The sequence below is a fragment of the Lichtheimia ornata genome, assembly GCF_029851405.1.
Source record: "Lichtheimia ornata isolate CBS 291.66 chromosome Unknown scaffold00003, whole genome shotgun sequence".
NCBI classification, from domain to species: domain Eukaryota; kingdom Fungi; phylum Mucoromycota; class Mucoromycetes; order Mucorales; family Lichtheimiaceae; genus Lichtheimia; species Lichtheimia ornata.
In genome coordinates this window covers 556,485-579,957 of record NW_026695323.1, presented here as the reverse complement: position 1 = coordinate 579,957, position 23,473 = coordinate 556,485, and the positions used below count along the sequence as shown (strand labels likewise).

The following is a 23,473-nucleotide window of genomic DNA, read 5'->3' as shown; positions in this document are numbered from 1 at the left end:
GCTTTTGTATGCTGTTTTCATAGCTATTTCCGTGATCAGATATGTCACTGCTATTTTGGGACATCCATGTTGTTGTTGTTATCAGGTGAAACATCAACTGCATTAGCGTGTCTTTTTATTTGTAAAAGCAATGGCGATCAGCCACGCTGTGCCTCTGTTTCATCACATGCAATGATTTGCTATACATCAAATGTCGCTGCTGCTGCCGTATACCAAAATCAACAGCCCCACGTGACAACTAGCACTGCTACATACATCATGCATGCATCATCCATCAGCATAGCAAATTATCTCTTGAACGCCATCATGCACGATGGAAATGAAAACGATTCATACATATCATCCTCACGCACACGTTTCATTTGTGTTTACAGATATCGATATCGTCAAAGAAGTACGCTATTGTTTATTCTAGTAGTCGACACTGAAAGCCTAATACGTGCTAGTAGATTGTACTATGATACCTCATTGCATCTCGTTGAGTTGTACAATGATCCCATTTACATAGACAATGAATCTAGCAATACAAAGAAACAATGAATAGAAGTCCATGTCGGTCAAATGTGCAAGGTATGACATTATGCGATCACTCTTTGTTGGATGTGTGCATCGTGAGTGTGGTAACTCCGATAGTGTTCAAAGAAGACGTGGTGGTCTTTTGACTTGCCTCTATCCGCCGTTTCAACTCTTCAATGCCCATGATCACGCGTGGGCGTAAACGCAAATCCACTTCTGACGATGAATCGAATACTCTGACACCATCCAAACCCTCATCCAAACGACGCATCATTGCTTCCACATCTCCTTGGCGATCTTCTCGTGTAGCAGCTGCAGCAGCAACAGCGACACCAACAACCGAAGCAGCAGCGACAGCCAGCAAACCTACAACAAATACCACTGCCACAACAACTGTAAAGCCAAAGAAGAAAACAACTTCAACAACCATAAGGATACCATCAAGGCAGCAACAACAGCCATCAAAACAGCAACAACAACAACAGGATACTTCTTCTAAAAGCAGTGAAACGGCACGTTTTCAGGTCAATGAAGAACGACATAAAAAGCGCGTCAAAGGAGTTCATACAAAGAGAGGACATAGTACGAGCAGCAAACACAGTGAGCAGCAACAACAACGAAAACGAAGGCGGCAACAAGATAACGACAAAGAGCTTCATTCATCGCCAGCACAAGATGATAGCGACAAAATTCTCCGCACCTTTGGAAACAAGCTCACTGAAGCCGAGGCAAAAACGAAGCGAGGGACGCCTTCAGATACTGATAAGCATCGCTTTGACCGATCCGGCAATGTTATGGTATGATAAAAGGAAAAAGGAGGAATCGTACAAGGATGTTACTTATATACGTCCATAGTCAAAGATCCATCAGAATGCAGAATCAGCACCAACGGATATGCCTAGGATTGAAAAGATACGCATCGGCAACTACTTGATCAAGACTTGGTTTGTGGCGCCCTATCCAGAAGAATACAGCCAGTATCCCACCCTATTCTTTTGTGAATTCTGCTTAAAGTACATGCACAGTGAATTTGTCGCTGGTCGACACAAGGTAAGGAAGAAGGATAATCACATGAGATTGGAAGGATCGGAGTGATTCATCGTATTACATTAGAGGAAATGCCCTTTTCGACATCCACCTGGTGACGAGATTTATCGTGATGGAGCAATATCAATATTTGAGGTGGATGGTAGAAAGAATAAGGTAAGAAGGGATGCGCTTTTTTATGTGGATGGGAAATGCCAACGTGATATGTATGTAGATTTACTGCCAAAATCTCTGTTTGCTGGGCAAGATGTTTATCGATCACAAGACGCTCTACTATGATGTTGAACCATTCCTATTCTATGTCATGACGGAGGTCGATGATAATGGATGCCACCTCGTGGGTTATTTCTCAAAGGTAAGTTGAAGGAACCAGGAGAGAGGAAATCATCACATGCTAAGTTATCATTGTAAAGGAAAAACGATCGGTCATGAACTACAACGTATCATGTATTCTTACGCTCCCAGTACATCAGCGGAAAGGCTATGGACAATACCTCATTGATTTCAGCAAGTATCATGGCGATCCCGCCCCAACGTGTACATGTAGGATTAACGCGTGTGTCATCTCCTTGCTTTAGGCTACCTGCTAACAAAAAAGGAGGAGACCACAGGATCACCCGAAAAGCCGTTGTCAAATCTTGGATTGCTGAGTTACCGCAAGTACTGGAAAACGACGATCTTTAAGGAGCTTGACCGCCAAGACACACCCGTTAGTATTGAAGGTGAGTTGTTTATCATCATTCCCCTCATAAAACTACTCCTAAACCATTCATTTCCTTGGTGTGATATTAAATGGGGCATTAGAGTTGAGCCACCGAACAGCCATGACTGTGGATGATGTGATTACGACTTTGGAGCTCTTGGGGATGTTGAAGGAGAATGAAACCAACCAGTATTATCTGCAAGTCGATCATGATATTATCAGGCAGCATTTGAAACAAATCGACCATCGAGGTTATCCAGAAGTTGATCCTGTAAAGTTGACGTGGACACCCTATGCATTGTCTCGTGATCGCCTTGCTGCTTTAACGAATCCAGAAACAAATACAACAACAACAACAACAACGACCCCTGCTCAATCATCTAATGAACCTACCCCTCGCTAATAATTCTACATACCATATCCTCGTCCTTCATTTGTATAATGCACCTTATGTTAACTACGCCGAATCTGTACATGTATACTTTTCATTTGGCTCTTTTTTATTGTGGATGTTGCAATACAAGAAACAAAATAGTTGCGATTGATGGCAATACAAATTTCAAGATGGGAATGAATGGATGATGGAGGGGGAGGTGGGGTATAACTTGCAGGATAATACAGTGTGCGGGGTCTACAAGAGTATAATATGTGTACATACAGGGATGCTTTTTTTCATGTCATGGTATGTATGCGTAGTAGTAGCCTTATGCTTCTTCACGTTCGGCTCGTTCACGTCTCCAACGAGGGCCATGCTTGAATTCAAAGTACAATGGCACACGAGAAAGCAAAAGGATACCTGACATGATGGTAAAGGACCAACCCACACCACATGCGTTGATAAGGGGGATGATAGCAGTAGTGGCGCCAGCGCCAAATAAGCAGCGAAAGATGTTGTTGGATGCGGTGATGGATGCTGAACGTGTGGGGAACAAATCAACCAGTAATGTTTGAATACAATTGAAGATGGCCTGAGACGTAAAGCCGACTATGGTAATAAAATCAATTTTGGGAACGTTGTTGCTAGGCAAAATTCGACACTTACGGAAAAATTGAAGTACAAGAGCGACTGCAATATGAGCATGAATGTACATGCACCAGCCGTAGACAACAAGCAGCACGTTGAATAACAATGAATGCACCCACACGGTACGCAAGCGTGCTTTTTCAACAGGCATGGTAAGATCGGTGGCCGACATGACCGAGAAGCGCTTTCGTAAACGATCATAATCACGGTTGAGTAGCTTGCCTTGTACAACAGAGCCAAGAATGCAACCAATGCCATTTGGAAAGTAAGCAAGGCCAAGTTGTAGCTCGTTGAGATGATAAAGTTGACCAAATAAAAGAGGCAAGCTCGTGGTTACGGCATACACAGCTGCATATTGAACGCTGTAGTAGACGAGTAAGATGAGGACATCCTTTTCTTTGGCAAAAAGCAAGGATTGGAAAGGACCAAGCCAGCTGCTAGACTTCTTTTTGGTTGAAGTGGATTGACGTTTTTGACGCAGCTGTTGCTTTTCATCATCACTAAGACGGCGATAGTGCCACCATTGAGTAGGTGTAGGATTTGCATAACCAGAGCCATTGCCAACCAAAGAACGTAAGGTTTCAGGTAAACACCATCCAAGGATGAGCCAATGGACACCACCAAGAATGGCTAGAATCCAAAAGATCCATCGCCAACCCAAGTATTGCGATACGACACCTCCGACAGCAGGTCCAACCACTGGTCCACAGTTCCAACCTAAAGAGTACCAGCCAATGTAACCACCTCGCTGGGAGGGATGTGTAACGTCAGCTGTGGGAAAAGGGACACATCGTGCATTTATATTAGTTAAACGCCGCTATGTTTATGTGTAACCCAAAACAAGATTTCCTCTTCTACTTACCAATTGTACCAGCACCAATGGCAATCACTGAGCTTGCACCAAATGCTTGCAACATGCGGAATGCAAGAAGCATAGGGTAATTGGTAACCATGGCCAAACCAATACATGCAAGGACATATACAAGTAACGTGGCAAGGTAAACAGGACGTCGTCCTCGTGTATCAGCCATTGAGCTCCAGAAAGAGGGTGACACAGCTTGAAAGATCATGAAAACTGTGACCGTAAGATTGCTATGATGGGACGTGTGAGTTTCATGATGATGCATGTCTTCTTGATTTAGACTTACAATTGTTGAGATGAAATACCTAGATCCTATGTAAGACAAAAATAATGCCCATGGGTTAGCAATCGTGCACGCTTGTTCAAATTTGGTAAAGTGATGATGGCCTTACCTGTTCAACGGCATCCATTGCAGGGAAGTAGCTGTTGACTGAGAAGGGTGCAAAGAAGGCTGCTACGGAAGCTAAGAGAACAATCCATCGGATCTTGGCTGGTGAAAATATAGAGTAAGGCTCTCTGGATCGTTGTTTCAAAGAAGCCTTTTCCAGATCTGATTCATCGCCTATGAAGTTCACCGCTGTGACACCTTGCCAATCTGTCAGACGCTTCTTGTGCTGCTGCTCTTTAGAGTTTGATCGGCTAAGCGATATGCTGACAATGGTGCTATCGGAATCGCTGTCGCTATCATTGTTCACAAGGGTGCGTGTAGAATCTTGTCGAGCAAGTGTGCATGCTGGTGCGCTTGAGGAGCGATTATGCTTTGCCATGATGATGATGATGATCGACAATGATCGTTATCATTTTCTAGATGACCAAAAGATGGAGCTTTTTTATACACATGCGGATCCAATGTTGTGTTTTCTGGATTCAATGACAATGATGTTCCCCCTTTCTTCTTTTCAGAAAACTAATACCAACGCAGAAAAATTACTCGAGGATCCACCCAGATAGCGTGAATAGGGGCCATTTGTTAAACCAGCGGATGGTTAATTGAGTGGTGGACTTGGCAGTGGTAGAGCAATTCTAGTTGATTAACGTGTATTGCTAGTCGCAAAGATAATGAGGTGGCTTCATTCACATGCATCATCTTGAAGATTTTACAATATTAATGATCTAATAGGATAGCTGCATACTAGTAGGTGGTCAAAGTTCAGGGAAGTCTACATCAAGTGCTTAATTCTCGGGCTAAAAGTGATGAGATGATGCATTCAAATTGTTATGCGTGGTCCCCTGAAAGTGATATCAACGCATACTCAGATCATACCATTCGGTATTTGACAAGCGGCAAGAAGCCGAAAGATTGCGTGCGTGTTGGTGTTGGTGGTGATGATTAGCCCCTGATCGGATTTTTCACTTTTTGCTTCACCCACAGGCCAACCAACCGTAATAAGCAGGACAACAACATGTACCACCCGATCTGCCGATGAGGACTTCTTTTAACCATTATTGGTTATGGGAAGCCCATGTGCAGGGGGGTACAACTTTGTCCCGAGGTGGCACGAGTAGTAGGCAGAATCATCTATCCAATGGTTGTAGTCACGCGTGCCATATGCGGGTGGGCAAAAAGAAATGGATGGAAAGCGCTGTGGATCACTCCGATCTGATTGGCTATATAGGACGAGATGTTCCAAGAAAATGGGCTGCTACCCTTTTCACACATCCCTTAAATCCTTGCTCTTTCTTTTTCCTTTCCAGCCATAGACCAAAAGATAGTGAGAGGATGGGATCTGACATTGACGCCAAGACCAAGTCTTCATTAGCCCCTGAAGATCCCATGTCCGCCGGCACGGTGGATCAGATCATTGCCAAAGATATTGTTGCCAACGACGACAACGAGCGGCATGAAGACCCAGAGAATCCATCAACAGAGGGTGGCAAGAAGAAAAAAACTGCCTCCTACTTCAACGTCGTATTCAGTGGTTTTGCATTGCTTTCAGATGGCTATCAATCGGGTATGAATACGTGTTCAGCTTTGAGCATGATGATGATGATTTTTGCTTAACGACCCATTGACCTTGAATTCACACGCTTTTGTGCATGTAGGTATTATCAGCTCGGTCAATTTACTATTGACCGCCATCTATGGCAAAGAAATCTTCACCTCCACAATGTCATCAAGGCTATCCTATGCGCTATTCGTGGGTGCTGTTATTGGTCAACTTGGTGAGTAGGAAAAAATACACACATAAACATGATTCACAGCATGACGTACATTGTGTTCACATGTCTCATTTTGTACTTTTTTGTAGGATTTGGACTCATCATTGACCGTTTGGGACGCAAAATTGGACTGATTCTGACAACCGCTTTTGTGATTCTTGGTGCTGCACTATGCGCCGCATCATCTGGTACCACGGCAACAGGTCTTTTATGGATGATGGTGATTTCAAGAGGCATTATGGGCGTTGGTGTAGGAGGAGAGTATCCATGCTCCAGTGTCAGCGCCATTGAATCTTCAGATGAAGTTGCTCCTGGTCGACGAGGTGGTCTCGTTATACTGGTTAGTGTTGCACACGCAAATACTATAACTGCTTAAAGTATGTTTTGTCTCACGTAACATTTGTACCTTCATCAATCGATGCCTTTTTTTCCCATCTTACAGGTCACAAACTTTGTGATTGATTTAGGTTACGTCGTTTCTGCAATTGTCATCGTTGTCCTATTGGCCATCTTCAAGGATAGTCTTGAACCTGTATGGCGTATTGGTTTGGGTCTTGGCATCTTGCCACCTTTATCAGTGCTTTATTGTAAGTAATCCATTGAGGCCAAGAATACAATAATGGTTGAGAGAAGGGGGAGGGATCACGCTTCTTGATCATATGCTAATCGTAACCTTAGTCCGATTGCGGATGGCTGATTCAAAGCGGTATCGGGAAGGCGCTTTGAGAAAGCAGGTACCCTATTGGCTTATCTTCAAAAAGTACTGGCCTCGGGTGCTGGTTGCCTCTGGTCTTTGGTTTGTGTACGACTTTGTTGGTTTCCCTATGGGCGTCTTTTCAAGCATCATTATCGATACCGCTGCCCCTGGTGGGTCATTGCTTGAAGTCAGTGCATGGAACATTCTTTTGTACGCCTTTTACCTTCCTGGTTGTCTCACTGGTGCCTTTGTCATTGATCGCTTTGGTTTACGACGTACACTTGCCCTTGGATTGTTCCTTCAAGGTGCTGTTGGCATGATCCTTGGTGGTGTATACGAGCCCTTGTCGACAAATTGCTTCCCCATGTTTGTGGTAAGTGCTGAAAAAGGCAACACCCCTTTTGTTTATTATGCAAGCTGCATGTCGCTGATTTTGAATAGATCATGTACGGTATCTTTTTGGCACTTGGTGAGTTTGGGCCTGGTGATTGCATGGGTCTCAACGCCATGGAATTATTCCCCACAGCCGTTCGAGGTACAGGATACGGTATCGCTGCAGGTAAAGTGTGATTTGGGAAACTATCCTTTTGCATACGGCATACGCTTATACAATCTTCCAATAGCAATGGGAAAGGTGGGTGCTACGGTGGGTACTCTTGCCTTCCAACCCATGCAAGATTCAATGGGAGTACGTGGTCCCTTTTTAGTAGGCAGTGGTATCACCTTGGCAGCTGCTGTTGTCGCTTTCTGGTGCCTGCCAGATGGTGGACCAGACTTTTTGAACCAGCAAGATGAAGAATTCAAGAAGTATCTTGCTGATAATGGATATGACATCTCACAATTGGGTTTGGCACCACAAAAGACCTATGAAACCATGGGAAATGGTGATCATGCGTCTTCTTCATCAATCGCTGACAACAAGAACAACGTAGACTCAAGCTCATAATACAGTCATTTGTTTCAGCCTATTTATCACAACATACTACATACCACCAATAAAGTACTATATAATTCCTCGCCTCGTATACCTAAAAGTGCCGTCTGTGGATGCTGATGGTGTTTACATGCATCATAAAGCGATTGCTTAGGTGGCACATTTGTTCTTTATTTACTCTTTTTCAATGGAATAAGGCGTTGCACAAGAATCATCGTTCACATTTGAATACATGGAAGTTGACAAGAAGGGCTACAACAATCAATGTGGTTGGGGAGGAGGAAGGCATGCTGAGCTGCTCATGTGGTTTACAATGGTTTCCAAGTGATTGTTATTATTGGCATTAGGAGGATCATAAGATAGCAGGGAGGAGAATGACATAGGAGTGATGTTTGCAATATCATTTGATGGAACGGGCATTGGGTGCTGCGTGTGTGCGGCTTCAATGAAACAATAACAAGCTTGGCATTCCCAGGTGACACAAAGACACACTCTCTCTTCCTCTTCCCTTCCAATACTACACACAATGCCCCAATTCGGCACAGACGAGAATCCCATCGATACCTCCTATTATGAACTTCTTGGAGTGCCTGTCAATGCTGAAAGCAACCAAATCAAAAAGGCCTTCAGGTAAATTCCTCGAATCTTGTAACCCTGCTTTGACAAGTGTTGCTCATTGATTCAACTCTAGAAAACTTGCCATTGTACGTACATAAGCTTTCTCATGCCGGCATTCGACTCAACGATCGTTATTGTATAGGTCTATCACCCGGATAAGAACAAGTCTGAAGAAGCCGAGGAAAAAGTAAGTGAGGGGCAATAAAGGCTTGTAATTGATATCTCGGAAGCGAGATGCTTTGGCTCACATGTACTCTGATATATATAGTTTAAGGAAATCTCGGAAGCCTATCAAGTGTTGATGGATCCTCAGTTGCGAGCTCATTACAACAAGTACGGCAAAGATAAGGATTTGGCACCCGAAGGCGGATTTGCCGACCCACGTGAACATTTCCAGCAGATGTTTGGCGGTGATGCTTTTCGAAGTAAGTGTGAACGTGTCTAAAAAAAGGAGATTGGGTTCATGTCTGTGCGCAATGTGACGACTGATCATGCATATCCAAAGGTATCATTGGTGACTTGAGCATTGGAGAAATGTTTAGCGATGCAATGGAACAGTCAGCTGCTGAGGAAGGCAAAGAAGGAGAGGCTGATGGTGCCGACGACAAACCGGGTCATCATCATCAAGTGAGCAAAGAGCAGATGGAGAAGATGCAAAAGCAACAACAAGAGCGTGTCAAGAAACTAGCCGACAACTTGCTTCATAAGCTCGACTTGTATGTCAAAGGTGATCGTGACGAAGGTGCTGCAATGGCATTCGAGGAACAAATCAAGCTTGAAGCTGAGAAGCTCAAGACTGAAAGCTATGGTTTGGAGTTGTTGCATTCCATTGGCGGTGTCTATTCAAGCAAGGCAAAGCACTTTTTGGGTCTCAAGGGCGGTGAAATGCCTAGTCTTTTCCACAATGTCAAGCAAAAGCGTCATATCATGAAGGAACTTTGGTCAACTGTCAAGAGTGCTATGGATATGCAAGCTGTCGCTGAGATGGTACAAAAGGCTGAGGAACAGGGTATCGATCAAGCCCAACGACTACAATTGGAAGAAGAGGCTACCAACAGAGTATGTGTTACATCGGATCATGTTACTTGGCATTGCATAATACTTACGGATTTGGGCACGGTAAATAGGCATACAAGGCTTTATGGCAAACGTCAAAGTTCGAAGTTGAGGCTACATTACGCCAAGTGTGCGATACAATTCTTCAGGATAAGGTGAGGATATCATCAATTGCAAATCGAGGCACATTCTAACTTTGGTTCAATAGGCTGTCGACAAGAAGATCAGATACAAGCGTGCCGAAGCTTTGAGAATCATTGGCTACATCTACAAGCACGTTGAAGAAGGCAAACCCGTATCAGAACTTGTCGTCAAGATCAAGGGCAAATAATGATAGAGCACATTACCTCCAGCATTGATTACCATTTGCATGCTTATCCTTAGACGCCAATTAATATTCTTGCATGTACGATTACAAATACATCATCACATACGTTATTTAGTGCTATACCACACAAAATCTTCCTTGACTATGCATCTCTTAAGACTCACATTGTATGTGCCCCCACCATAATGTGTAAGCAATGACTCGCAATGGATTGCTATGTAGGATCATATAACGTTGCACTGCATTGCTATTCGTTGTTGCGTTCTATTTACCAGCTGCTACATAGACGATGATTGGCAATGCTAAGCTTAATATGATATGTGCAAGCTAATGATAACAATAGCTGTTAATATGCAATGATGCATTCTACATAAAAGCTGCAAGGAGTGCTAGACTGATAAGATGTATGGGGGTATGTCAACGTTGAATCTCCTCAGCGATCCGTTCTTAGTCTCTCCCACACAAGATTTAAATTAATCAACGTGCCCGAGAGCATCTTGTGTAAAGGTTTCATCATCGAGATGGACAGTCTTGGGGGTCATCGGCCGTCCACCTTGCTTATCTTTTCGTCCGTCCTACACCCATTAAAATTTTCAAAAAGAAACGTATCGGTTTTATTTGAATGGAGTTGATCAGCATGTCCCAGCGAACCTCCTAACCAAAGCATTCCGACTTACATAGTAAATCCCACATTGCACCCTCCCATTCTATAATTTCTAATGATCATGATGTCTTTTTTAAAACCATGTTTATCAGCATGTCCCAGAGCACACTGTGTGAAAGTTACACGATTGAGAGGAGCAATCTCAATATCAAGGTTTGATGTACAGTGTTCATGCATTTATACAAGAGATGTCCGACCTATTTAGTTTCCACTTCTTCCACTCCCACAACTTCTTCCCTCTTCCTACCATTCTCAACTGTTGGTGCATTCAAGTATACAACTACCACCTACGAACGATTGTCTTGCTTCAACCCAACATGTCAATCCTACGATTGTCTTGATCCTATTGCCTTTGACTGAATGGCACATTCATGGCGTGTACACAGCCTTCATGTCACTCTACTACAACACACGAATCTTTCTTTGATGCTACACGCTGTCTTGCACGCTCCTCTGCTACGATCAAACGCAATAGCATTCATTGCAGCAATTCCTATCAGCGAGGTCTTCACTCCATTGTCTCAAACAGCATTCACAACCTTGTCACTCCACTACAACGCACGCTCTTACACACTCTTTTGCCACAACCAAACGTAACAGCAGCTGCTATTAGCGAGGTCTTTACTCTTCAAGTTACTTGCAGCAACCTGCTTTGCAAACCTCTTTTACGTGAATAGTATATAGTGATTGTATAGAGGGGCTTCATTTACGCGTAGCAACATGCTTCAATACATACGACTTCTTATTGTTATGGAAATGTGATTCTGAATATTGGTTTGGTACATGGGATGGAAGGGATTTGATATATACAACACGTGGGAAATGAGCCTTTGTTTTTACGTATCCACTATCAACTTCGACTTTGATGCTATCCTCCTGAACGATTGATGCATCCAATATTGCACTCTACACGCTATTCCATGACAGCTACTATCATCATCCATTGTGCAACCTGTCAACCATCGCCATCCAACTGCATGCTTTGACGCGCTAGGCGATCACGCATTAAGTGTAACCTTCTATCCATCCACTCACCTTTGCGCAATGCACGCTCAAAGGATAGAGATTGATGTATCATCTTGCCATTGAAGCAATTCATTATTGGACTTCTTACTCTATCGCTTGTGAACAATGATGTTGGACTAAAGGGTTATCGTAGCGGATACGACATTGTGTTGCCAACTATTTCAAAGTTTCTATGGTGGGAGACTTCCCTTATCCTGAGTTGGATCTCGCCGTGTGTGTGCATTTGATGCATTGTATTATGGGAAATGAATGGTATGGAGAATGCAGGATTGTAGACGTGTATCCATGTGTAGATACTGTGATAAAGGTTTGGTTGATTCGTTATGTATTATATAGCGTAACTCGCCCTCCTTGTTTATGGTTCGATCTTAGCAGTAATGTCATAACACACGTTCTTCTATTGTGAAAGGAGGGAGATTGATTATCGCCGTGTCACGAACATTATGCACTTTGCATGGATAAGAAAATGGTACAACGTATTCTTTATGCAAATCACACTGCACCATGCTATAACTAGATCCCAAAGCAACTGTCAACATACACGATATCGTATTTAGATCTAATGCTTTATTACAAATGCGTTTTTACGGGCGAGAAAAAAGAGAGAGAAAGAGCGAGTGAACGTTGGCGACGAAAGAAGAAAATCGGGCGAAATATCGTTTTTAGAATCTAGAATCCATATCATTAGCCTTCATCCATACCCTTTTCATCCTTCCACACTCTTCTAAATGGAGACTTACCGGTTGTATGACATGAAGCCGCGAACTCTGTTGTAATCAGTCAAGGACTCGACAGGACCGTGACCAACGACAGCAACTTCTTGATCCCAGAGATACTTGCTACCGGTCTTGTGAATATCCTTGGCGGTGATCTTGCCAATGGCCTCCTTAAGTTCAGCAGCGTTGAAACGCTTGCCAGCGACAAGGACTTGGGAACCAATATCTTGAGCAGCATCAATGGTGGATGCAGAGGGGCCAAGTTGAAGCTTACCAAGGAGTTGTTGCTTGGCAATTTCAACTTCGCTATCGGTGACGGTGGTGGAGAGACGAATCCATTCCTTTTGCAAAAAGTGGACCATATCATCAATTTGGTTGCGGTTGGAGGTAGCAAAGAAAGCACCCCAGAGACCAATATCCTTGTAGGCCTTGTTGAAGGAGACGAACGAATCAGCAAGGTTGTTCTTGTTAACAACAGTAGAGAGACGAGAGGTCAAGTTGGCGGCACCACCAAGAGTGCGATCCCAAGAACCAATCAAGGAGGACATGACAGCAAGGTTAAAGTAGTCGGGGGTCAAGTAACCAGCACCGGCAACAGCCATGGCAACGTGAGCGGTGGGGAGAACATCATCACGCAAACGAACTTCAGAACCAGTGAAAGCTGGCAACTCGGTCTCAACAAGATCGCCGGATGCAACATTGCCAAACACCTTTTCAGCCTCGCTGACAAGTTGATCATGGTCAACATCACCAGCACCAACCAAGACCATACGATTAGCGACATAGTTGTCCTTGTGGAAAGCAGCAAGATCCTTAGGGGTCAAGCTTTCAGTGTGATAACCGGCAACAGGGCGACCAAGAGCTTCACCTTGGAAAGCAGTAGCATGCAAATGATCAAAGACAACTTGGCCAACGGAGGGTTCACCTTGTTGCTTGGCAGCTTCACGAACAGCAGCTTCGCTATATTCAGTGGTCTGGATCAAATCACCCAAGACTTGAACAGCTTCAGAGATGCTGGAACCAAGAACAGTGGTCGAGAAGGAAGTTTGCTCGCGAGTAGTTTGGGATTGGGAAACACCACCAAGCTTTTCCAATGATGCAGCCTTGCCCTAATACACCACAAAGTATCAATACCAACTACCTCCCATTTTCCTCTTCATATGAGTGCCTATTATTACCTGAATAGCAGCACGCTCCAAAACATTAGCAACACCATGAGTTTGAACGGATTCCAAACGAGAGCCAGCATCAATCCAAACACCAACAGTAGCAGCACCAGCGCTGGGGTTGTTTTCAGTGGCAATAGTAAGACCATTAGGGAGAACAGTGGTACGAGTAGCAGCGCCTTGCTTGGCAGCAGTGGCCATTGAACGCGAGAGCTGTTGTCAAATACACATACAATCAGTCCAATGCACTCTAAAGATACTCTTTCATACGCGATCGATCGTGGGGTCGTGATGGGTGTGTATGTGTGTGTGTGTGATGGTGGTGGTGGTGGCGCAATGGAGGTGGTTCGCAATCGACCGAATCGTATACTGAAAATCGCGGCTAATGCCCGTAATATTTACCTGGTTGGCCACAATGGAGCGTGTCTGGAGGGTATTCGACAACAATCTGGACGCCATTGGAAAAGTTGACAAGAGTGAGGGGGGATCTGTGACCGAACAACGAGAGTTAAGAGAAGAACAGCATGTTTACTGGTCGCCATAGTTTCATGGCCCGCCTGGCTGAAGACGTCATCATTTGGCCAAAGTGTGATCCAGCTAATTTTCATGCAATTGGGTTATGGCTCCTTGTCAGCATTCATTGTCTTTATGAAAGACTTTTGGTCTTAGTGATGTAGTCCTTATAAACAATGAAGCTATTCATTCTTTTGCTTGATACCTTTTATAGCTTCTTCATTCTCTATGAGAAGGATATTAGCAGTAGTTCTTATTATAGCTCGAAGATCATATTTATGAGGCGATGTTGGCTCATTGATAAAGGCACAAGCATTATTGCTTTCATGATCGGTGCGGCAACGCTTCTACATATACATTTAATGCTAAGAAAACCTGGCAACCGATAAGGCTATCGTCATGTGTTCAAGGAGCTATGCACTGATTTCGGTAGGAACATTGAATTTGGATCAAATAGGAGTAAAGAATAGAACGTCGTACTCTTCGTGGGAATGGTGTGGGGTAATGTGTATCCCGCAAAAACATTAGATTGAATGACCCATCGTTAGCGACGTGCAGTAAGCAGCGTATTTTCCGATCACCTATGCAACCCTTGAAGATGTGTGTACGACACGAAAAAGGATAAGGTCTAGTGGCCTGCATAGTCAAGTGTCATTGTTGGATCGAGGCACTTCTAAAAGGAAAGGCACAAACCAAACAAAACGACATACACACCCGATCCAAATAACAAGATCGATGACTTTTGACAAGGGATTATCATCATCCTCCTTCATCTTTTTGTCGTTTGGTCATTGTTAATGCGATGCAGATGCAAATAAATGTACTCGGATGTCCCTAATATGTAACACTGAAGCAAGCTGCAAGAGGGAGTGATAGAGAGAAAGAGAGAGAGAAAAGAGAAGAGCGAGAAAAACGAACTCCCACACGCATTGCATTGGGAAGAACGGCTTCATCTTGGATATACAACAACAACAACAAAAACATCATTAGCCACACCATAACACGATGACATAGCCTATCACCGGAAATAGACGCGTTCAAGGCATGCGGCATTCTTTTCTTAAAGAAACGTGGCACAACAAAAGCAATCACAGGCCCAAGAGAGTGCATCTATGTTTTGCACACGCTCTCTATGCACGACCGGGATTGACAAACAGGTTGGTAGGTGCCAAGTAGTCAAGAATCGTTCGTGAGGTTTGCAAAATCGCGGCACTCGAGAGCACTGCAGCCAAAATTTATGGGGTGTAACTAAACAACAATAATGATGATACACCGATTGATCATGGACAAAGCGGAATATGGAGTACTTTTTTCTCACTCTGATCGTATCCTATGTAACATCTTTTTGGGTCAAGTGGTTTATTAAAACCCATTGTGTCGTATCGCCGCGGGTTGCATATATGCATGCGTGGTGATCCTTATGTATTTTTTTCTCATGGACATGTAGAAAAAAAATGATCTAACGACACAAGCTAGCTCTCTCATCATATCCTGCACCTGCTTGCATATTTGTGTAACGACCATGAAACAGAGAGTGCAAGCAGCGTTAGAGTACAAAGCAGCCTGATGGGTTGGTGGTGGTTATTGTAAAGTAAAAAAGAGCCTTCTTTTCTCCTTTTCTTTTCTTCAACCTTTTTTTCATTATTGGACAATGACCATTGAATCCGCCCCTTTGGTTGACACCACGGTTGCACATATTGATATCGCGTATCGTAATGGACGAGAGTATCGTGTTGAGCTTAAGGACATTGCTTTGCGGCCTGATCAGCCGTTTTTGAATGACGACATCCATGTCAGCACCACAACCACCGACAACAATGACGATAGCAAGATTTTATCAATCCAAGTCAAGGCACTCAAACCTCTCGAGTTGCTTCATTTTGAAAGCAAATACAAAACCACGGTGGATCTCAAGGAGATGCGAATGCTTGCCAATGGATTTCAGAGCTGGAGTCAAGCACGTGAGCTGGGAGCTGAAGACCGGATTGCACCCATTCGATCCACCGTAGCCTATTTGACCCAGTATAACTTACAAGGCGACTATGACTTTTTCCAACACTCAGGTGAAACGGGTCATATTCATTCGAGCACCTACACGCATTTGCGTAAAAAAGACGATGACGACGAGACGCTCTACTTTTATGGATCCCTTACAGAGAATCTTGGGTACACCTATCTCAAGGCCGATTTCACCAGCAATGGGTTCTCGATCTACAAGGATATCGTGGGGAAGCACGTGGATAGCAACCAATCGATCGATTTGGTGCGATTGTTGATGAGCAAGGGGCGTGATGCTGGTACATTGTGGGACGCTTATGCAAGTTACTTTACCGACAGGCGTGTAAAACAGCAAACACAACATGTCATCGGATGGACTTCGTGGTACAACTACTATGGTGATGTGAGTGAGGACATTGTGCTACGCAACTTGCAGGCGTTACAAGAACACAAGTATCGACTCCAGATCTTTCAAATTGATGATGGATTTCAAAATGCTGTTGGCGATTGGCTCTTGGTCAATGACAAGTTCCCCAATGGTCTCAAGCCCATTGTAGCCAAGGTTAAAGAAGCTGGTTACACCCCTGGATTATGGCTCGCACCGTATGCAGTGGCATTTAATAGCAAGCTCGCTGCTGAACATCCTGAATGGCTTATCAAAGATCCAGCCACTGAGAAACCCGTTGTTGCTGGACCCAATTGGGGTGGTTTCTATGCACTTGACATGTACAATGAGGAGGCACGTGCACATCTTAAACGTGTCTTTGATACAGTCCTACGAGAATGGGGATTTGGCATGGTCAAGCTCGACTTTTTGTTTGCTGCTGCAATGATACCACGATTGGGTAAGTATGAGTAAGCTGTTACTATGCCACGCTTTTATTCATATATGCATTTTGATATTCATACATAGGTAAATCACGTGGCGAGATCATGTGGGATGCTATGCAGCTGGTGCGTGATTTGACAGGCAACGATCGCTTGCTATTAGGCTGTGGTGTGCCATTGGCATGTGCATGGCGTAATGCAGATTATTGTCGTGTTGGTTCAGATGTTGCCCCATGGTGGGAAGGTAAGTGTCTTTTCCTATCAAAGCATATACTTTTTGTATCAACCATGGTATGGCTTGTAGATAGCAAGCTCAAGTACTTGCATGTGCGTGAACGTGTATCAACAGCCAATTCGCTTACATCAACCTTGAACCGATGGACAATGTCCGATCGCATGTTTGGTAACGACCCTGATGTGATCATTTTACGTGACAACAAGAACAAACTTAATCCCGAGGAGCGATATACGTTGTCGGTATTGAACAACATTCTTGGTGCCCTTGTGTTTTCATCCGACAATGTGGGTGACTATGGTAAAGATGAACACCTTTTATACCGAGCGACCTTCCCCAAAGTGGTTGCCAAGGTGAAATGCGTGCGTGAAATCCAGCCAACAGTATACCGCATTCAATTTGAATACGAAGGTCGTGCTTATACCGTATTTGCCAATTTGTCGGATGATGATGTGTCAGTGACATTGCCATCCTGCAGCAAAGATCAGCTGTTGTTTGCTACCGACAATGAAATGCACATGACCAAACGCACGTCTTTGATTGGATTTTTCCGTCACAAAACGACACCACTCTTTTATCACCCTGGTTCTCGTATCAACCTTAAAGAGCATGAGACAAAGACGTTCATGCACCTACCCAAGCAAGAGAATACGGAGGAAAATCAAGTTACCTTCCTTGGATCCAATAGCCACATTGTACCTGGTGCCGAGATCACCTCCCTTTCTCCTTGCAACAAAGACTGCAAGGAAGGGGTTGAACTCACCTTCCATAAAGACAATACCCGAAAACATACCGTGTATGTTGGCTGTGGTCAGTATTTGTTTACGCGAGGCAACACGCCATCCACTCCTCCTGCTTGCAAGATCAATGGTGCTACACCCAAGTTTGAGACATTCAAGGTCGCTGGTGGAAATGGTGGACCACAGCAATTGGTGTATGCAGCCGTTTTAACATCATCAGATTAGCGTTTTCATTGTCGATAGTATGCAAAGTAATATACTCTTTATAATATAAACACATGTTGAGAAGGTTATCTATATATATATACACACATAACAAACTATGCAGATGATGCTGCTGATGCAGGAAGCGAGATGATCTTGAAATCGTCCAACTTGCAAAATGTGCCTCGTTGTTGATTGGTACTAAAGTAGCGATGTCCTTCCAATGTTCCATCATGGCTACCCACTATATGGTAAAATTAATCGATCATTCTAATGCATCATGTACAATGTATGTATACTTACATCGACTTTCCAATTCGATCCCGACATAAATACCTCTTGCAAAATGTACAGGGCCAATGAACTTGATGGTGCCTGTCATGGGTAATGGACGACGTAATAGTCTTACTCGAGCACCCAATACTGGGACTTGTGGCAAATCTTCATCTTCGTCACTGCTGTCATATCCAAATCCAAAGCGGTAGTAACGTAAGGGGGATCGGCTTCGTTTCTTTTTTTTCTTTTCTGATTTTTTCTGCAAGACGAGTCGATTGGGTGCAACAATAGGACGCTGTGGTATTTTTGGTAATTCAAAACGGAGGCGTGTGGGTCGACCAGCACCCGTGTTGCTAGTCGTAGGTTGAGAGGATCCATTCTTGATGCTATTGTTGCTCATACTACGTCGACTATTTGCTGATGATGGCGAAGCTGATTCAATGGGTAGCAATGCGTCAATGAGAGCTGCGGAAGAAATGGAGCATTGTGACATGTCAGGTGATGATTTGTCAGCTTGTTGATAATGATGGCTATTGGTGGCATTATTGTTGTTGGTCGTTGATGATGTTGTAGTTGAAGAACGAGATGCTGATGATGATCTGGTGGGTAAAGAACGTGATGGTATAAGGTTGGGGAATTTGCTTGGAGAAGGTGTTGAAATGGTGCGATGAACAGGTGCCAAACTTTCATGTGAGCGTCGACTTCTGAGACTGAGCAAGGATAAACGACGCCGTGAATGATATCCACCACCACCCGAACTTCCATTACTTGCATTAGAGCATGTACTATTGCGACGGCCTCTGAGATCACCAAAGCTGCGTTTACGTGACTTGAAGCTGAACAAGGAAGCAATTTCAGCATCCAGCGTATGTTTGGTGAGAGTTCGATAGGAGACATCAAGATCCTCTGAAAGACGACGCATCATTTCCTTATCGACACCACGAAAACCACCTTGAGATTTGATGCTGCTCCAGTGTTTGGCGATGTAATCGATACATTGTTGACGTGCATCCATTAAGACATTATCAACGACGCTATCAACATCCATTTCTTGATGTCGGCCAATAAGATCACCCACAATGCCTTGGTAGAGTCCGCCTGCGTTGCGTTCGTTGATACCATGCTGCACGACTTGCATTAATAAAAACTCCAAAAAGTCAACGGAGCCCACGGCAATGCCATCCACACATGAGAGAAGAATTGGATACTCGACACAATAAAACTCGAAATTATCGGATATCATTTGCACCGTATGATTCACAAGCTGCTTCTCCACAATCTCACGCACCGTTGGATTGCGTACACGTGCAAGGCAAAGATGAAGGGCTTCAAGGACTTGGATTGCCGTCTGCTTTTTGATGTTGGTGCTTTTCATGCGTTCCACAAGCTCGTTTGCCAAGGCTGGTTTGGATTCAATCAATACGCCAAATGTATGAGCAGGCCATAATGTGGCAAGTGCATATGCTGGATCGGTGTATAATGAAATAATGTGTGCACGCAGGTCAGCGACATACCGATCGGCGAACCACAGCATGGATGGCAATAGAGCTGCACAGTCACGACACGTGCACTTGTATTGTTTGAGTATGTCAGCCATTGCCTGCATCAGAGCCTGGCACACAGTCTCGTATTGGCCAAGGTACTCGGCTACTCGGAATGCATCTTGGAAGATACGCATCATAAGGATCTTTTGTGTCAATCGATGTCCATCATGGGTGGGTAGTAATGAGAGCTGTGTATTGGTAGTAGTAGTAGTCGTAGTCGTATCACCACCACCACCACCCTCCTCGTCATCGTCATCATCATCATTCCTCAAAGCAAGTTGTACACGACCCGTATAGTAGTAATCGAGGATGACTTGAAATGCATCAGGTGTAAATACATCGCTTGGTAAATAAACGACAGGGCTGGATGCTTCACAAAATTCCTTGCAAAACATGGCATGAAAATAAGAGGATTGGGCAGCGAGAATGCAACGATGTACGGCAAAAGAGGTTGTTGCACAAGCCGATATGGTACTACTTCGACTGCTGGCATTGTTGAAAGAGGAGGAGACGCCTGCAGCATAAAGAAGGATAGTGACATCAGCGGCAAGCTGATGTTTGTACATGCGGGTGATGTCGGCCACGAGTTGATCCAGTGGATTTACCGCAACAAGTGGGTTATCACATGATGGCATCATCAGCAGTGGTGTACCAAGCAGCTGTTCTTCCTCACGAATCCCTCGGAGGATTTCATCTCCATCATCATCGGTTGACACACTCATCGAGGATGCACTGCTGCTGCTGCTGCTTTGTGTACTCGATAATGATAAGGTGGATTGTATGGGTGATGATGACGACGGGTCGTATCCTTCAGTAGTGGCAGTGGCGGTGGCGGTTGGTTGAATCTCGGCCGTGTACCAAAATTCCAATAGCGGTGCAAGCGTGCGATAAGGCAAAATAGGGTTCTTGTATACAACAACACGTCCATCCCTGGTGCTGTTGCTGTTGCTGCTATTGGTGGGTGCATGTAATAACTCAGGCAAGTGTTGAGAGATAAAGACTTTGGGTGCGCGAGCAAGGATTATCGCTAATGGTGAAGAAGCAATGGAGCCCCAACATTAGTAACCAGCAACGCAATGTGGCTGCCATGGAAACGAGCACAACATACCTCGATGAGCCCATAGATTGTTGTTATCAGGATATTCAAAGCATACATCGGCTGCATAGTGTTGTGCACTGGACAATAACTTTCTCAGCGTACGTTGTATATCGATGGAAGAGCTATGGAGCATGAAATGGTGGACGAGAAAGAAGGGAAAAATGTGTGATGATGAAAAAAAAGAGACGAGGGAAACCTAATTTAAAAATGACTTGTGGCGCATAAGTGAGCGAATCCTCGGAAATGGCAAAGCTTGTTGGGTGGGCCTGCAAGGACAACGTGCACCAGGTATAGAGTATAGACATTTGCATTATCGGTCAAAGTCCTCCGAAATCCCGAATAGAGTAGTAGTATATCTCAGCAATCGGGTCGCCGTTGTCGATGCATCTCATCACATCTTAAAAGAGCATCTTGCTAGTTGAAGAAGTAGTAGTAGGATAGAATAATGTCAACATAAAGTACTACATTGCATGACATTACAAATGATGCTTTGTCACAAAGGAAAAAAGGATGGAGGAAGCAAGGGGGGAAAGGGGGGGGGAGAAAGGGTATTCTATTAACAACAACACCCACCTTTGTTACCCCTGCTTGCTTACAATGTACCCCCAAACTATATTTTGTTTCACTTTGCAGTGAACACAAGCAATGAATATGCGTGTGCAAGTGTCCAAGAGTACATGGCATGGTATGGAATGATTCATAATCCTCTCGTCATGTGGGATGATAACCTCTCTTTATTCGTGACACCACTTGGTTTCTTGTGTTCTCTTTTGTCGAACCTCCAACTTTTTATAAACTTTTTTACCCACTTTTCGCAAGCTTGCCTGATAAATCTCCCTCCGATCATGCTGGCAAAGAATTGACGACATGGTTGTTGTTGTTGCGGGTAAACGGGGGACCCTTCGCTTGTAATGATACCATCAGCAGGCTTGGCGTTTTTCTCTTTTTCTTCCATGTGGCATGTGTCTTTGGTTAATGGGATATCTAAATGAATGGAAACTGCGGAATATCCCAAAGATCAACACGCTATACCATGTGCGCGCAATACAAGCTTCAATCATCATCCTTCATTCTCTCTCCCCCCACCTCACTCTCTTTTTGTTTGTATACATACACACAGTGAATGTTTTTTCATCTGTGTTTGTGGATATGTGCTTTATCATCATTACAAATAAACAACACCAGCCTCTTTCTTTTAAGAAACATCAGATGATTCCACAAAAAGGTGACTATCGTAATTGTATTATTACCCCAAAAAAGTCAGCTGCCAAGAATGCTTGCCCTTGTAACACAGCCATTCTCGTCGTCGTCGTCGGCCTATGAAATGAACGACAGCGCGCACGGCCATTGTTATAGATCGGTGATTTCCTAACGTAAGAAGCTCATTGGCTCCATGCTGTTGTCATGGTGACGATTGAAATGTGGGTGGAGGTGTCACCAAAGCGATAGATGAACATGATGCATTTTGGTTGCGTGTTAATAACTGGGATAGCGTCGTACAATAGATACCCCATTCAAGCAATAAAACCCGTTATAATGCAATAAATGTCATCTTTCTTTTTCTTCCCATCATCATTACACCTATTTTATGCAAAATAAAGTACCACGTGTCGTTGTTCCTTCATTCTGTACATCTCATAATAACATGGAAGATGGCTAATTTATTCCTTTAGGCATATGCAAATAATAGGTCTGATAGAGTTGTTATATATATACAAATGAGTTGATGATGCTATTGTTGAATCATCCGACGGTATATATCATGGGCATGTTCAACGACAGGAATAATCATGGTACCATCATCAGAGAAGCGAAGGCGATTGTGACGTAAGATGGGATGGCAAGCGACTTGGAATGCGTCGTCGTTGAGATGATGTTTGATACGTGTATTGTGAGGGATAGCAAGGCCACGTTCGACACCAATTTCCACGAAATCCAAAGCCTTGACAAGGTATTCACCACGTGCACGGGCATAGACTCGAATCACATCGATCAATGCAGTATTCTCGATCCGCTCGTTTCGCATTGGTGGATCAAGTTGAAAAAGGTAACAAACATACTTTAAAGCTATCCGCGGTTGTGGTGCTGCACGTATCAACTTGCCAATGGACTTTTGAAAGCATGCAATATCCAACTCCGAGTAGACTGACCGCCTCACAGAATAAGCGTCGTCCTCCAAAGGTGATGATATCAACGAATGGGCGCCGTCGTCAATGCGTTCGAGATTCAGCATGAGGAGTAAGTCACGGAACAACTCTTCGGCAGCATTGTAGTCATGGTTATGGTTGATCTCGTACTGGATAGCTCGCATGACATGGGTGAGAATGGGACGTTGACCCGCAGCAACACGGCATTTCAGTTGATAGAGGGTGTGAATGGCATATGACGAATCGCTTGGCATTGCACACGGGCCATGTGGTTTCGTGGTTGGGGATCCTGTGGACGAGGAATGTGAGAGGCCAAGTGTATTGCGTATGTAAGCAAAAAAGAATAAAAGAAAAAGATGCCAAACTTGGTGA

At 44.0% G+C, this 23,473-nt stretch overlaps 8 protein-coding genes across 8 annotated transcripts; 4 read left to right on the top strand and 4 right to left on the bottom strand.

The window, feature by feature from the left end:
- Positions 1–692: 692 nt before the first annotated feature.
- On the top strand, positions 693–2,669 carry O0I10_001198 (uncharacterized protein; the record flags this gene model as incomplete). Its single annotated transcript, XM_058481295.1, has 7 exons — positions 693–1,313; positions 1,372–1,566; positions 1,630–1,719; positions 1,778–1,918; positions 1,977–2,070; positions 2,142–2,285; positions 2,368–2,669. The coding sequence occupies 7 exons, from the start codon at positions 693–695 to the stop codon at positions 2,667–2,669; spliced, it is 1,587 nt and encodes a 528-aa protein (XP_058347933.1).
- A 301-nt stretch (positions 2,670–2,970) lies between these two features.
- Positions 2,971–4,919, bottom strand: O0I10_001197 (uncharacterized protein; the record flags this gene model as incomplete). Its single annotated transcript, XM_058481294.1, has 5 exons — positions 2,971–3,251; positions 3,309–4,061; positions 4,153–4,382; positions 4,439–4,464; positions 4,545–4,919. 5 exons carry the CDS (start codon positions 4,917–4,919, stop codon positions 2,971–2,973), a joined length of 1,665 nt encoding a protein of 554 aa, XP_058347932.1.
- A 953-nt stretch (positions 4,920–5,872) lies between these two features.
- O0I10_001196 (uncharacterized protein) lies at positions 5,873–7,955 on the top strand (the record flags this gene model as incomplete). Its single annotated transcript, XM_058481293.1, has 7 exons — positions 5,873–6,104; positions 6,196–6,315; positions 6,402–6,652; positions 6,755–6,899; positions 6,991–7,382; positions 7,451–7,568; positions 7,633–7,955. The coding sequence occupies 7 exons, from the start codon at positions 5,873–5,875 to the stop codon at positions 7,953–7,955; spliced, it is 1,581 nt and encodes a 526-aa protein (XP_058347931.1).
- A 514-nt stretch (positions 7,956–8,469) lies between these two features.
- Positions 8,470–9,948, top strand: O0I10_001195 (uncharacterized protein; the record flags this gene model as incomplete). The annotated part of the gene is made up of 7 exons (XM_058481292.1): positions 8,470–8,573; positions 8,635–8,647; positions 8,704–8,748; positions 8,830–8,986; positions 9,067–9,620; positions 9,689–9,772; positions 9,826–9,948. The coding sequence occupies 7 exons, from the start codon at positions 8,470–8,472 to the stop codon at positions 9,946–9,948; spliced, it is 1,080 nt and encodes a 359-aa protein (XP_058347930.1).
- A 2,349-nt stretch (positions 9,949–12,297) lies between these two features.
- O0I10_001194 (uncharacterized protein) lies at positions 12,298–13,976 on the bottom strand (the record flags this gene model as incomplete). The annotated part of the gene is made up of 4 exons (XM_058481291.1): positions 12,298–12,304; positions 12,376–13,460; positions 13,530–13,730; positions 13,920–13,976. The coding sequence occupies 4 exons, from the start codon at positions 13,974–13,976 to the stop codon at positions 12,298–12,300; spliced, it is 1,350 nt and encodes a 449-aa protein (XP_058347929.1).
- A 1,705-nt stretch (positions 13,977–15,681) lies between these two features.
- On the top strand, positions 15,682–18,056 carry O0I10_001193 (uncharacterized protein; the record flags this gene model as incomplete). The annotated part of the gene is made up of 3 exons (XM_058481290.1): positions 15,682–16,873; positions 16,942–17,100; positions 17,161–18,056. The coding sequence occupies 3 exons, from the start codon at positions 15,682–15,684 to the stop codon at positions 18,054–18,056; spliced, it is 2,247 nt and encodes a 748-aa protein (XP_058347928.1).
- A 95-nt stretch (positions 18,057–18,151) lies between these two features.
- O0I10_001192 (uncharacterized protein) lies at positions 18,152–21,087 on the bottom strand (the record flags this gene model as incomplete). Its single annotated transcript, XM_058481289.1, has 3 exons — positions 18,152–18,279; positions 18,339–20,882; positions 20,964–21,087. 3 exons carry the CDS (start codon positions 21,085–21,087, stop codon positions 18,152–18,154), a joined length of 2,796 nt encoding a protein of 931 aa, XP_058347927.1.
- A 1,599-nt stretch (positions 21,088–22,686) lies between these two features.
- On the bottom strand, positions 22,687–23,355 carry O0I10_001191 (uncharacterized protein; the record flags this gene model as incomplete). Its single annotated transcript, XM_058481288.1, has 1 exon — positions 22,687–23,355. The coding sequence occupies one exon, from the start codon at positions 23,353–23,355 to the stop codon at positions 22,687–22,689; it is 669 nt and encodes a 222-aa protein (XP_058347926.1).
- Between the last annotated feature and the right edge of the window lie 118 nt (positions 23,356–23,473).